This window comes from Marmota marmota, unplaced genomic scaffold (assembly GCF_001458135.2).
Source record: "Marmota marmota marmota unplaced genomic scaffold, marMar, whole genome shotgun sequence".
Classification (NCBI taxonomy): Eukaryota; Metazoa; Chordata; class Mammalia; order Rodentia; family Sciuridae; genus Marmota; species Marmota marmota.
The window spans coordinates 23,232,134-23,248,673 of record NW_026000142.1 but is presented as its reverse complement, the minus strand read 5'-3'; the positions used below and the strand labels follow the sequence as shown (position 1 = coordinate 23,248,673).

Sequence of the window (16,540 nt, the reverse complement as noted above, 5' to 3'; positions counted from 1 at the left end):
CAGAGGCTGACAAAGGAGTTTCACAAGTTCAAAGCCAGCCTCATCAATTTAGCAAGGAGCTAATAAGCAACTCACTGAGACCCTGTCTGTAAATAAAATACAAAAAGGGCCTGGAGATGTAGTTTAGTGGTTAAGTGTCCTTGAGTTCAATCCCCAGAACCAAAAATAAGTAAATAGATAGATAGATAGATAGATAAATGCTGAAGCATATGTTCTAATAAGAAGTGAAGAGAGTATTCCAAGGACAAAAAAAACAAAAACAAAACAACAACAACCAAAAAAAAAAAAAAAAAAACCACAAAGTCCTTAATGGAGAAAGGAAAATGGAATGTGAAATACTAAAAGAAAGCTGTAGAGCTGAAAAGCGGAGAGTGGTATAAAACAAACATGTTTAAATGCTGATACGGAGCTAGTAAAAGCGAAAGGATGAGATGATGATATAAATAAGAAATAGAAATATCAACAACATAAGGTTCTAACAAAATAAAATAGATCTAGTGCACAGGTGATGTGGAAGGCTTCTCTATGAAGTAGAAATTAAGGGCATCTGCTCAGAGGGTAGAAGTAAGAGGGGGAAAGCTGATAGAAGATCGAAAAGTCTAAAGAAGTAATTGCAGGTCATGAAAATGGAAAAAGCCAGAGAACAAAAATTCTGAGGAATACTGAGTGACCAGTTAGGATCAGACATCATATGGAGACTTTCTAAAGTCATTTTTACAGTATAAATGAAAAATGCCATAAAAATTTATTTTCCAATATGAGCTACTGCACAAATTATCTAATAGTCTTCAATGTAATTATTTAACAAAATCAGAAGAAAGTGCTTGGCTTAATAAAAAAAGGGGAAAACTAGGAGCTCCTGATCATGATTCTGCCACTTACCAGCTATATACTTGTCAGTTAATTATCTAGGCTTTCCATATCTTTGTTTACTTACCTATATAGAAAGTCGGTAATTATTTCTTCCTTACAGATTTGTTATTATGATTTATAATCAATATAAAGTTACTAACAAAACCTGGCAAATAAGAGCATTTAATAAAAGTTTCATTCTTAATCCCTAAACTGCCTGCTGACAAGGTGTTGCTCTCCAAGAAGAAGAGGCATTAGCTCCAAAACACAGGCTCTCTCCAAAAGACACCCTCCTGCCCAATAATGATCCCAGTGGCATCATTATTAAGGGCTTAACCCTCTTAGCTCTGCAAAGCCAGAAACCAGACTTCATGAAAATAAGCCAGAGGCCCAGACTGAGGAAAAAATACACACAAAATTAAATTCAGAAATAAGTAAGTTTATAAACATAAATATTAATTTACAGACAAGAAATATAGTAAACTCTGAATCAAACCAGAATGTTAATACTTATAAATCAGTACATTTTTCTCCCTTTAGGAAAATTATATGAAAAGCTGCTATGGTCTAAAAGTTTGTGTCCCTCCCCACATTCATATGTTGAAATCCTAACCTCTAAGATGATACTATTAGGAGGTGGGGTATTTGGGAGCAGATTAGGTCATAAGGTTGACCCTCATAAACAGTATTTGTTCTGTAGTAAGAGAAACTCCAGAGTGCTCCTTCACTCCTTGAAACATGTGAGGAAATAAAGAGAAGGTGCCTTCTGTGAATCAGAAAGTGGGGCTTCACCAGACACCCAATCTGCTGATCTTGATCTTGGACTTGAAATAAATTTCTGTTGTTTGTAAGTTACCCAGTTTACAGCATTTTGTTATAGCAGGCCAAAGAGACTGAGACAGAAGCCAAATTATACTCAAAAGGTTACTTTCTACATCTAACTCAGACAGTGATTTGGATAGTAATGACTAAGGTCAACAAACTATGATAATATGACACATACTGCCTTACAAAAAGATAATATTCCTATCCACTGGACAGTATCTACCTTTCTCTGAACCATGCTGAAACCTAAAGCAAAATTAAAGCTCTCTGACTTATTTATTTCTAAGATTATGCATATCATTCCATAGCTACCCATACAGACATAAATTACTTTTACATTTTTTTTCTTTTTATCTTTCTAACTTAATCTCATTGGTTAAGACAACGACTTTGGCTATAAAAGAAGATCAACTACTTCAATCATCTTTTGATAAATGTACATAGTCTGAACATATAATCAATCAATATTTGAGGAATATTAATTTCACAAATAAAATTTCCTTTGAATTTTTATATGAATTTAAAAATTGAAACAAAATCAAATTTAACAACTTCTAAAATATGTCCAAAACAATATATAAACATACTTAGTACCCTAGAAAATGCCTTCTTACTTTAACTATATGAGGAAAAATCATTTTAAAATCATCATTCCTTTATGACATGTTAAAATCACCTCTACTTACTGAAAATAGTATTTGTTTTTACAAACTTTGGCAGTTTGTAAAAACAACTATTTGGATGGAGTCCCATTACTCTAAAATATAGTGAAATATTAAGAACTGTGTAAATTAAAGTTCTATACAGACATATTGTCATCCCTTGGTATTCACAGGGAATTGGCTCCAGTATACCTCCCACTCAAAGATGCCAAAATCAATGGATGCTCAAGTTCCTTATATAAAATGGTATAATATTTGCATATATCTTACACATATCCTTCCAGTTATCATGTTAAGATTACTTATAAAATGTAAATACTAGGCACATAATTGTCATACTGTACAATTAGGAAACAATGACCAAAAAAAAGTCTGCACACATTCAACTATGGGCTTAACTACAGAGTACATAAGAATAAGACACGAGGCAAACGATACTCATACAATTGTGTTTGGAAGGCTAAAGATGTATAACATGGTGGGAGGCCACAGTAAGTGAGGTCTACACATCACTTCATTTGCACTGATACAGTGTTATGGTCAGCATGTAACAAATTCAAGTTTTGCATTTTGGAATTTGTTGGAATTTTTAAAAAATTACCTTTGATCAGCAGTTGATTGAATCTGCAGACTTGGAACCGCAGCTATGTTTGGTTAACTTATGTATGTGTAGAAGGGGGATAAACACTTCAAAAGTTAGAAGAATGAAAATAGATATGCAATAAAATTTTAACTCATTCATGAGGTGATAATATGCCTATTACACTATTCATATAAAATATTTTATAATAATATTTTCTGAAATGTTAATTGCCACCTCTTGCAAATATATAAGCTGCACTGCTATCAATGTTCTATAGAAATACCCATTCTTATTTACATTTGATTTGGAATTTCTTAATAATTTCTTTGAGAAGATAAGGACTGTGAAATTATCCTTCAAAAGAAACACCAAGATTGTAATATGGTGTTTTATTCAATTATTTAATGCAATTACTTATTTAGCAAGTATTTTACTGAGCAATAAGAGGAAGGAGAAAAAATATATAGTTCTAGTTCTTAATGAAACTCAATCCAAAGAGTTCATCAGAAATATATGTATTATATCTATAATAAATAAAATACCCAAATAATAATAAATAACCTTAATTAAGCAATTTCATCTTAAGGATGTTATTACAACCCTAAATACAGGTTCTAAACAAACCCAGAAGGAAGGGCTTTGTGAAGAAATTACCAAAAAAGTTGAGTATTGAAGAATCAATACAAAACAAATAAGCAGGAGAATTAGACCATTAAATATGTTTAAGAAATAGTTAGCATTGAATGCAAACACACGGACTAAAAAAACCCTGGTACTGATCAGAGAACCAAAGGCAATCACACCTAAGTGTCCTCTGGGGATGTGGCAAGATTGCAAGCAGCACAAGGAGTATAAGATTTATAATGAACCAAGCTGTTGAAAAAATCTATGTGATGCATGGATATGATTAAATATCCTTCATTAAGATCATTTTGAAAGCAGTATGAATATCAAATTAAAATTAGGGCCACTAACAACTATAGTAATCTACGTGAGAAAGCTGAAAGCATAAAATGTGAAAATAAAAATAAATGGGTTTGGGCTGGGCTTGTGGCTCAGTGGTAGGGTGCTTGCCTTGCACGTGTGAGGCCCTGGGTTTGATCCTCAGCACCACATAAAAATAAATAAATAAAATAAAGGTTTTTTTCTTTAAAAAGTTATCCTTTAAAAATAAATAAATATGTTTGCCTAGGATCTGACCCACATGCTATTTTTACAAATAAAATTTTACTGGAATATTCATTTACATATTGCCTGTGGCTGCTTTCTGACCACAACAGAATTCAGTAGTATGACTAAAACAGAATAGCCCACAAAGTCTAAACTAATTGCAGTCTGGCTTTTTGCAGAAAATGTCCTGATCTTTTGAATAGCTCATTCCCAAGTTTCCCAGGTGAAAGGTGCAGTTCTCTAACAGTGACCAAACAGTTTACAGGAGATACATATGAAATTTCTTTTTTAATTTTCTGAGTTAGAGGGTCATTGTAATATCCACTTGGAATAATGTGAATGATTCCATAAATGAACTTACTTAACATACATTCTGGCTTACTTTTAAGTATGCTTTTTCTGTGGAAGCAGTGAGAGACTTTTTCTGACCCCATTGTATAAAAGGTTTCAGATATGACTTAGGTTTTGTAAACTGTAGCACCTGTGTAAAACTTAGAAGGCAGAGGCTGTACTTTTCCGACATTTACTGGTTTTCCTGGCAAGTTTGATCATACATGTGTAAACATTTTTCTCTGTTGTCTCTAAAAGGCTCTAATGCCTGGGTCCTAGCTTCATGAATGTCGATAAGTAAAACACTGGCACTGACTTTGTTGATCCGGATCATGTCAGAGGCCATATGCTTCTAAAGCTATCAACTGCACTGAACAATAACCAAAACAGCAGGCAGTTTCCTAACATACAAGGATCAATACTGTCCCAGGTTGCCTAATTTTGCATACTACATAGTTCCTGATTCCCAAGTTTCCCAGGTAAATAAGGCTACTCTGTAACAGCCAATGAAAAGAGTAAGCTCAACTTACAGCCTTTTTCTTGAGCCTTCCCTATGATATCTTATAATAAATCCCTGCTTGTTAAAATTAGCTAGAAGTAGATTCTATTTTCAAGCAAACACTAACAATACACTAACAATCCTGATGCATACATATACAGATCAAGAATTAGAAAAAAAGCTCTAGGATTCAGATTGAAATTTGAAAGTTATCAGCAAACAGAAATATATGAGACCACCAATGAAAAAACATGTGAAGTAAAAAGAAGTCAAACAGATAAAGGAAAGACAAACATCAACGAAGTGGCTGAAGTTGTTAAGAATGAGGAAAAAATCACAACCAAGGTCAAGAGAAAAAAAAGAAAAAGAAAAAGAAACCAGGGGAAATTTGGTATTAGAGAAACTGAAAGAAAGGGGGTATCAAGAAGTTGAAATGATCACCAAAGTAAAAAAAAAAAAAAAAAAAAATTGAGGAAAAAAAAGGTGAAAGACTTTGGGGAAATTTGGAGACATAAATAAAAGTAGATTTCCTGAAGAGGGTATATTAGAAGCCAGAATAAACTAGGGACTACATGAGAAATCAAGAAAAGGAGGCAGTAGTAAGAATAGTCTATTCTTCCAAATAGTTTGGTTGTGAAGTATAGAAACAAGGAAATATCTACATGCTGTTTGTAGCCATAAAGAACATTTAAAACTGAAGATTCCTTTTTCCTTTCATGTAGGAAAAACTTGAGTATCTTTGTATGCTGCTAGTAGAACAGAAAAGGCTGAAGATTCATAAAAGGAAAAGAGCAAAGTACAGAAGCAAGGCAGCCAGGGTGATGGGAAATTAGCCTTTAACAGGAAGGTAAAATATTTAATAGAGACGGACATTTAAGAATGATGTTGACAGAAGTTAAAAAAAAAAAAAAACCTCAGTTTCATTGGTCTTGATTTTCTTAATGAGGAAAGAGATAAGATTCTGTTATTACAATAGAAAAGAAGGGATTGAATTAAAGATTCATAGGAAATAAAGATTGTAAACAGTCATTTGTGAAATGAAAGGGAACTGTATACACTAAAATATAATGAGATCCTAGATGTATTTAAAAACCAAAAATTTAATTACATCAATCTTATAATTATTTGATTTTTACTTGGCACTGAAAAGGCTAGCATGGAGTAAGAAATAAGGCTAGATGTTCAATGACCCACAAATGGCACTGTGACATGAAAGCTTAGTATAAAGGCAGGGGTAAAAGAATTTGACAGTATCATCAAGAGCAACAGTTCTTTCAAGATCTACTGAATCAGAAACTCCGGGCATTAGGCTCAGCTCTCTGTTTTTAAAAGGCCTCCCAGCAACTTTGATACATGCTAAAGTTTTAGAACAGATGAAGTCAGAGGAACAGATAAAATACAAATCTCAGATCAACTTAATATAGAAAAACTGGAGAGACAGAGAAGAGGACAGACATGATTAACAGAGTAGAAAAACAAGTAGTGAAGACAACTGATGTTCTAAATACATGAAAAGACTGGTGTTCTCAATTAATAAAATAATTATGTTTTATAATAGGAACAGGGAAAGGGCAGAAAAAAATAAGGAGCCCATGGCCAAAGACTGAGACATTGGATATGTGCAAAAGATGACAATCCAAGATTATTAATGGGAAAAAGATGCAAAAGTAGAAGAGAAAGGAAGGGTAGTAGATTTCATGTTTGAGCAAGTAAACATCAAAAAGCTGTATAGCCAATGTATATAAATATTCACAAGCACTGACAACATGGAATTATGGGATTTTAAGATAAAGAGAAAACAGTTCCACCTAAATCCTGAATGAACACATGGGAGAGATAAAGGTGTCAGTAGATACAATCAACCACATAAAGAATAGGACATTAGACAAAGGAAGTCTATCCCCAAGGAAGGTATAATTTATATAGAATAGAAGATTACAGAATCAAACCCAGCAGCTACTCTGTAGAAAGGCAACTCCCCCTTTCATGTTTCATTCAGGGCAGACAATCAGATTAAGAAAGTTGTGTTTTAAATCCTTTTAAGGATCTAAAAAGGTATCTCTCACATGTAATGTAGAAACAAAAATATTATTTTTCAAAATAATATACATATTTTGTCCTCATAGATAAAATTGATCTCTAGTGTTAGAAGCTATGATAACCCTTACCACTGGGAAACAGGAAGAAAGAAATAATTGTGAGAAACCCAGACTCTAAGACAGCAGGAATGTTCTATGTCATGATGTGAGTTTTGATTTCACACATATGTTCACACTGTAGTATTTCATTCTATAGGTACATTTTTGACTTGTTCATTTTTCAAAATGTACACAATATTTGATTTTACAAATTTAATCCAGAAAACTAAGCATAAGAATAAGATACATCAGGAAAAATTTCAAATCATTTTTTAAAAATTATGACACAGCAATTAGTTATGGTATATGGTATGGGGGGGCTAGAGATTAAAATTTGGATCCAAACCATTTCATTTACTAGCTATATATCTTCAACAAATTATTTAACCTGTTTCATCATCTGTAAAATGGAAATAACAATAATACCAACTATACTGTGGTTGAAAGGATACCTTGAACAAAGCAGACACATTCCACAGATATAACTATTATCTATCATACATAAAATGTACATCATATAAAATGATTTCATATTATATACATAGAAAACTTAGGCCTAATTTAGAATTAAATATATCAAAACATATTAAAATTTACCTGTATTTATATGTGTCCTACTATCCAATTTAATTGTAGGCATAGTTCCTCAGTAATAAAGACATTTATTACTCTTTTGGATGCAAAGTCAAAATCTGTCAATATTATGACATATTTCACATAAAAAATAACATTTTTATTACCTGAGTCTCTACACCCTGCTCTAGCAGGCGCTTAGCTTGATTTTCCACTTCAAGTCGAGCTCTTGCAATAAAAAGTAGATCATTTTCTATTACTTCTATTCCAGAAAGATCTATTCCTTGAGAAAGATAATCTATTGGAAAAAAAAAACATTTAAAATATTTCAATATCAAATATCAAGGCATCAACATATCATGAATAAATTTTTCAAAAATATTATAAATTTACTATTCAAAAATCCATATTTTAAAAAGTAAGAGTTTCCCAAATTTTTTTATACTTAATAAACAAATTTCAATTTGGAGGCAAATGTCCCAAATAAGAAACAGTTGGTAAAACAAAAACTTAAATTATGATTACTTCAAGTTCAAGCAAAGTCATTAGATTACATCAAAAAGTTTCAAATTTGGGCTGGGGATGTGGCTCAAGCGGTAGCACACTCGCCTGGCATGCGTGCATCCCGGGTTCGATCCTCAACACCACATACAAACAAAGATGTTGTGTCCGCTGATAACTAAAAAATAAATATTAAAATTCTCTCTCTCTCTCTCTCTCTCTCTCTCTCTCTCTCTTTAAAAAAAAAAGTTTCAAATTTGTTTTAATATAAATAAGTATCTTTGTACTTCCAGAAATTTCTCAAGTTGCAATGCAGATTTAAAAGTTATTCTCCAAGATTAAAACATCTGAAATAAATGTTCAACATTTGGAGAATAAGATTAATGAATTATGTAACAAGATTCATAAATTATGTAAAATTTAGCATTTTGCCAGTTTACATCATCAAGCAAACCTAATTGTTTAATTTTAGAATTTTCATATTAATGAATGAAAAAAAAACTATATTGGTGAATTAACTAATTTTTTAGGACAAATTCGCTCCATAAGAACTGTGAAAACATTCTACTAAGACCTTAACAGCGTCTGCATGCTTAGAATTGGGGAAATTTTTCTTTCTTCCTTTTTTTTTCTTACTCTTAAACATATTGAAGGTAATTAAAATGCAAATAACAAAGATCAAAGTTTAATTTGAGTTTAGACACAGTTCTATAACTCATGCTTTCTATTTTAACAAGACAAATTATTTCTAAAAAGTGAAATTTACTTAGATGGAAAACTTAATTTTGCCAGTTATTAGAATATCAAATGTATTTTCCTACATATTCTTAATTAGAATTACTGTTTATCTTTGGTCTTATTAAAATATATGTCTAGCAATTACATTTTATCATGGTTTACTTAAGTTGGTCATAACATGGTACATAGGTTAAACTACATTAGAGTAGGCAATACAATGTTAATTAAACACATATCAGCACTCAAATATGTTTGATATTGGAACACTACATAGGTTTAGTTTTACACACAAGGACAAAAAAATACAAAAGTAGCAATACTGTGTTAAACTACAGTTACATACTATAGTTCTTTTTAATTATATTACAACCACAAGCATTTTTTTAAATGTGTATATCCAAAACGATAAAACGTTTATTCAATGAAACGTTCGCTGAAAATGCCAGCAAACCATTTCAACTTTGATGTCATCATAGACAAGTGATCTTGTCAAAGTCTCTATGAGCTTCAGGTTTTTCTCACCTATAAAATGGCAACAATTTATAATTCATTCCCTTCATACTCTTCAGACTATTATCAGAATCAAAATAAGACAAGCTATATTATATACCAATTTATTACATAAATTTTGAACAGTAATACATAGAATATAAAAAGAAAATCTGATTTTTTCCACTAATTTTTTTCATACTTTTATTGAGGTAAAATTGGAGCTCAATAAAATGAACATATTTAAAGTATGCAATTTGATCAATTTTGACATAAACATATACAGTCAATATAAAAAGCATTTCCATTCTTTTTTAAATTTGAACTCATGCAGACAGTGTTTCCTGCACGATTTATTACATTAAAAATCAACCACATTAAGATAGATAGAACCACACCCCCACATGACAACTATTTCAAAATTAAATGGCAACTTAGAAATATCTCACAGGTCAAGGAAAAAAACACACAAAAAAGTAAATAAAAAAGGCTTTGAACTAAGTGATAATAAAAGCTTAAAATATCAGGACCTCTGGGATGAAAGAGTACTCAGATGAACATTATAACTTAAAGGACTTGTATCAGAAAGAAGATAGAATAACAATCAAATTACTTTCAAATTATGTTGCAGGAAGGAAAAAATAAGAGTAGGAGTAGAAATATATGAAACAGAGGAGAAATAATTCAGCTAAAATTTGAAAAAAATCAAACAAAACCAATCAAGAAAAAAGGAAGGAGCTGGGTATATAGCTCATCTGATAGAGTGCTTGCCTTGCATACATAAGGTGCTGAGTTCTAATCCCCAGCACCACAAAAAAGAAAAAGAAAAAAAGTACACAAAAATCAATAATAAAGTTCGTTTCTTTTGACAAGTGGCTCCTGAATTGTGCCCAGCCAGACTGCGGCATTTGGTGGGCCGCATGGGGAACAACTGAGGGTAAGTGATAAGGTAAACTGCTCACCCCTGAGGGCAGGGCAAGAGGATGGGTAGCCATTTTAAGATTCTTCTTTTGTTTTGTTTCGCTTTTGTTTTAAGTTGCCTGTCCCTGGAGATGAGTGAGACGGAAGAAAAACCGCTCACATCTGAGGAAAAACTATTTGCGTCTGAGGAACAGACAGGGAGAAAGGACGGATGGACATTTCAGGAGGATAGAAAGGCTGATATAATGATTTTGTGTGGTTCCATTTTTATTTCATTCTGTCTCGGTTTTGTTTGGCGTCATCTTGTTGGGTTGTATTATAGTAGAAATATGGGATCAGAAATTAGTAAAAAACAAACCGAAAGAGTGTTAAGTAAATTGTTAGAGGAAGGAGGCATCCCAGTAAAATCAAGAGCAGTCAGGGCATACATTGATACAATACAAAAATGTAGCCCATGGCTTTTTAAGGAGGAGTTGTTGAATATATCACAATGGAACCATGGTGAAGATTTAAAAAGAATAGAAAAGAAAAGCCCAGAAACTCTGCCAGTTGGCACATTGNCTATGCTTTCTTTAAATTTAGATTCTCACCCCTGCTAAAACTAAATATTCAAGGACATGAATTTAATGGGCTACTGGATACAGGTGCAGACCTTAGTATCATCTCTCGTCAAGAATAGTCAAAACATTGGCCATTACAACAAGCCGCTCAAATGCTTTGAGGCCTAGGAGTGGCGACTAATCCCCGTACGGGCCACCAAATGCCGCAATCTGGCTGGGCACAATTCAGGAGCCACTTGTCAAAAGAAACAAACTTTATTTTTAGAACACACACACCAAACCACCCAGCTCCTCAGGAAAAATCGTCAGAGCCCAACTGCCACCACCGGCTTCCCACAAGCCTCTCAACCTCCCCCACTCCTCCTGCTCTTGAGGCTGATTGGCTGGGTCGCGTGGGCAGAGCCAAAAAAAAAAGTCCCCCAATGAGCAGCTCCGTGGTCTGAAAGGGCGGGTAAACAGCCCAATGAGCATCACCGCAGAGGAGCCAATCAGTTGGCAGCTAGAAGTTTGCTGGGGCCGCTGTGAGCCAATCATCAGCTGGCAGCTGGAAGTTTGCTGGCAGCTGGAAGTTTGCTGGGGCCCCTTCGGCTGTGGCTCTCAACAAATATCGATGGAAAGGAAACTATCAAAATAACCCTACAGATGTTAAAAATATATTAAGGTAATATTATAATTGTTTGCCAACATATGTGATAACTTACATAACATGGTCTATATTAGAGAAGAATCTGTGTGCAGCTGAGAGAAAAGTGTATTCACTCATTAATGGATGAAACATTCTATATATGTCTGTTAAGTCTAAATTATCATTCATATGTTTTTTTTCTATAGCTTCTTTATTTGGTTTTTGTTTAGATCTCTCCAGTGGTGACCGAGGCATGTTAAAGTTACCCACTATTGTTGTGTTGTGCTCTATTTGATTCTCGAAATTGAGAAGGGTTTGTTTGACGTGTAAGGATGCCCCATTATTTGGGGCATAAGTATTTACCACTGTTGTGTCTTATTGACATATAATTCCCTTAAGCAGTATGAAATGGCCTTCTTTGTCCCTTCTGATTAACTTTGGCTTGAAGTCAACTTTAACTGATATAAAAATAGAAACCCCTGCTTGTTTATGCAATCCATGTGAGTGAAATGTCTTTTCCCATCCTTTCACCTTTGGGCTGTGGATGTCCTTGCCTACGAAGTGAGTCTCTTGGAGACATCATATGTTGAGTCTTGTTTTTTAATCCAATCTGCCAGTCTGTGCCTTTTGATTGCTGAGTTTAGGTCATTAATATTCAAGGTCATTACTGAGATATGATTTGTATTCTTGGTCATTTTGATTTATTTCTAGTTTTTAATTTGAATTAGTTTGTCTTTTGATTTGACTATTCCTTTCATGAAGTTTCTCCCTTTTCTGGTTTTCACTTTTTTTTTTTTCCATCTTTGTGGAACATTTTGTTGAGAATGTTCTGTAGTGCAGGCTTTCTAGTTGCAAATTTTTTTAACTTTTGTTTATCATGGAAGGTTTTACCGAATTTTCAAATCTGAAGCTTAAAATTTTGCTAGATATAGGATTCTTGGTTGGCATGCATTTTCTTTGAGAGCTTGATATATATTATTCCAGGATCTCCTACCTTTGAGGGTCTGGGTTGAGAAATCAGCTGAGATTCAAACTGGTTTTCCCCTATACATAATCTTATTTTTTTTCCTCTCACAATCTTTAAAATTCTATGCTTATTCTTTATGTCAGATATTTTCATTATAATGTGCCTTGGTGTGGGTCTGTTATAATTTTGTACAACTAGGGACCTGTAAGCCTGTTGTATTTTATTCCATTTCATTCTTTATTTGGGGAATTTTCTGATACTATTTAATTGAAAAGATTGCTCATTCCTTTGGTTTCTATCTCTGTGCCTTCATATATCCCAATAAATCTTAAATTTGCTCTTTTCATGCTATCCCACAGTTCCTAGAAGTTCTGTTTATGGTTTCTTAACATCTTCTCTCCATGGTCAACTCTATTTTCAAGATTACATATTTTGTCTTCATTGCCTGATGTTCTGTCTTCCAAGTGGTCTAGAAACAGGTAGGAGAAAAATATATATATAAAATAAATTTTTAAAAATTAAAAATAAAGAATACAAAACAAAACTGATTATCCTAGTTCACAAAAAAACTAATCTATGAAAAATAACTGGCTTCAAAAATGCTAAAACTGAGGGAAAAATATGAATATGTATAAATGCCATGAACCATTAAGGTTACAATTAAACAACAAAAAAAGAATTTTTTAAAATCTTGATGAATAAACTTAAAGAATTCTTTCTGTTCGGGTTCAAAAGATTCTCAGTTTCTCTTCTTAGCAGTTTTAGGTGTGGTCCTTTGGAGTTTGATTCTCTAGCCTCTGAATTGCTAGAGTGAGAGGGGTAATCCCATAGATGGATTTCCTAGGGGCAGAGTTTAGACTTAGGTGGACTCAGGGCTCTTGCTGAATACCAACTGGTCTGGAAGTTTACATCAGTACACCTCTAGCGCACAGTACTTGCTGGTCCATGCCAGAAGACTGTACCCCAAGGATCTCCCCTGGGTTCCAATCATTGGTGAGGGACCCAATTCTTAGTCTTCCAAGTCACCATTGGACCCTACATTTCCTGGTCTTTGATTCAGTCTCTAAACAATCTTTCCTGCAACTGCCCTTCCAAGTTCCTGGCCAGATGTGTCTCTTCCATCATGCTCTGCAAGCACTGGACTTAAGAGGGTAGGGGAGAGCCAGGTGGCTTTCCGTGACCAGATGGCCCGTGTAAACCTCACTGGACTGAAGGAGGTAGGGGAGAGCAGGGTGGCTTTCTATGACCAGATGGCCACTGTGTAAACCTCTTTACATGCTTGATTTTCTCCCAGTCAATTAAACACACTCTATGTTATGCAGTGTGTATTCACTGCACCTAAATTTCAGGCCAAACTCGGGTTTGCCAGTAATCAGCCCCCTCAGCTGTGCAGCACATGCAAAATGTTTTTTTCCTTTGACTTCTGCAGGCAGCCTGGATAAATGGTGGCCTCTTTCCCATGCATGCATATCCTGCAATAGGTCTTCTTTCAGGTTTGCCAGGCAATGTCCATGATCTCTAAATGCTCCTTACCCAGGCATGCCTTAGGCTTCCCCAAAAAGCAGATTCCTTTAATTCCCTTATCCTTTCACTATGTTCACAGAAGGACCATTCTGGGTTGTGCTTCTGTTCTGGCTGTGGCAGTGGCTATGCTGCTGGGGATTTCTTCCTTATTTTATAATATCTAACCTCCTGAGTCCCTGATCTGCTTTGAATGTCCAGTTTTAAATTCCAGTGAAATCCCTCTGCTTTTTTTGTTGTTGTTGTTGTTCAGCCACCTTGCTAGGAAGCTGCCTGGATGCTTTTTTGTTTTTACTCCACAAAGCAGCCAGGAAAGCAACCTCCTCTATTCTTCCATCTTGAAAACCCCTGATTTTTTTTCAGTTTAAATTTTATTTTTCAGACAATTTTGAAAGAGAATTTTACATTCAAAGGACAAATATTCTTCCTATATCTTCAGATTTGCTCCTTGAAAGCATAAAATATAAAAATCATTATCAGGGAATTAAATTTAGCCAAGTTAGAACACTGGTAATATTAAATAAATATTCTGAGTTTAATCTCAATAAGTGAACATTTAAAAACATAAAATGCCAATTTTTAAATGTGCTTAATTATGACAATTAAACCTTAATAAATATGGAATACATGGCCAGAATTAACTTTCAAGCTACTGAATGTCAGTACCTGTTAAATCTCTACATGTATTTAAAAAAAAAAAAAAAAGGCAAGACCAGTAGAATATAGGAATGGGATGGGATCAGAGAGTCAGAGGGAAGGTGAAAGGGGGGGGAGCAGTGAATACTCGGGATTGAAATTCATCAAATTATGTTTTCTACACTCATAAATATGTCACAATACATCCTAGTATTATATATGCATAATAATAAACCAACAAAAACATTTTTAAAATATAAGCAAATTAAATGGACCTATTTGGATTTTATGTATTTATCGACGTCTACTTAGAAGTGAGAAAATGATAAGGCTGGTTGTTTTACTGGAAAAGAAATGTCATTAATCATTGTTATTTAAACTGCAGAAAAAATTAATCCACTAGACAAAAAGAAACTCAAATAAAGGACTAGACACAGATATGAAAAGGCTAGATAACAATGGGCATAAAAATAGTTTTTGTCAAATATACTCAATTCTTTGAAGTTTAAGATATCACAAAGTGAACTCTGTCTTCCCCTATTATCAAGGTCCTGGTCTCACACAACTAAATCTTTTTTTTTTTTTTAATCAGTTATCCATGATAGTAGAGTATATTTTGACATATTTATACAAACATGAAGTATATCTTATTCTAATTAAGAACTCATTCTTGTGTTGTACATGATGTGGAGATTCACTGTGGTGTATTCATATATGTACACAGCAAAGTTATGTGAGATTCATTCCACTGTCTTTTCTATTCCTGCACCCTCTCCCTTCTCTTCATTCCCCTTTGTCTAAGGAGTTACTTGGTCTCAATAATTGGTACTTGTATTATTTCCTTGGATTTTCAACTTATTTTTGTCTCTTTAGCCTTCAAGCTAAACCAATACTTGGGTGACATAAAAATTATTTCCCACTAAAACACATGCCAGTCATTTACCAGGCCTTCATTATTCTAATCAGTACTACACATGGCTACTATTCAAATATCATCTTCTTTATCACTGATGAAGCTATTGCCTCCTGTTGACCATCTTGTTCTATTTTGCAATATAAAATCTCAAGTGATTCCAAAATCCTCATTGTCTCTTCCTATACTAGCCTCCTTCTTTGTTTAAAAAAATATAAAAGTATAATTATAGTTTGATGAATGATGTAAACATGCATTTATGTTTCACAATAATGTTAGCACTATGTTATTTAGAGAAAAAGAGATTAGAGTGTATATGTGAAGTTGGGATGTGCTAGAAGTTGGAAGATATAAAGGAGGATAAGTCTTCATGCTCTATAATGACAAGTCAAAACAGTTAAAAATTAAAAGGCAGAATACAAGCAGGTTATATACACATATGAAAGAAAATAATAAAAGAGTCATCTTAAAAATGTTAATAATGATTGCCTCTGGGGAACAGTAAATGGAAAGTAGAAGAGGTTGTGGGAATACCATTTTAGATAACAAACCTTGAACTATTTAAGAATATTATACATGTATAATTTTCATAACAGCAAATTTAAAAGTAAATGAGAAGTCATGAAAACAAAATACAGTTACTAGCTTAATTTTTTAAAAATCATATCTTCTAAAACAATGATTCTGCATCTGGGAATAAATATGAATATTATATATAAACTAGTAAATACACTCTGGAAAACAATTTGAAATTATCTAATAAGGTTCCATGTGAGTATCCCTATTAGCAAAATACATTTCTGGGCATATAACTGAGAAGTTCACTTATATGATACACATAGAAACACATACATGTAGATATCAGAAAACATGCACAAGAATAGTCTGAGTAACATTGTTAAAAACAAAGGTGAAAACTCAAATGACCAGCAACTAAAGAAGAGATTAATATAATAGTACATTCAAATTGCTACTATAGGCTGAGCATGGTGGCACATGTCAACAGCTCCAGCTACTTGGGAAGCTGAGACAAGATT

At 33.5% G+C, this 16,540-nt stretch overlaps 1 protein-coding gene across 5 annotated transcripts in view; it reads right to left on the bottom strand.

Annotated features, from left to right (window-relative positions):
• Positions 1 to 16,540, bottom strand: part of Cog5 (component of oligomeric golgi complex 5) — a 360,858-nt gene that overhangs the window by 193,267 nt on the left and 151,051 nt on the right. For all 5 annotated transcript variants that reach the window (XM_015488339.2, XM_048786107.1, XM_048786106.1 and 2 more), the window contains one exon: positions 7,800 to 7,930. In XM_015488339.2, coding sequence (XP_015343825.1) covers positions 7,800 to 7,930 — 131 coding nt within the window. The remainder of the gene's footprint in view (positions 1 to 7,799; positions 7,931 to 16,540) is intronic.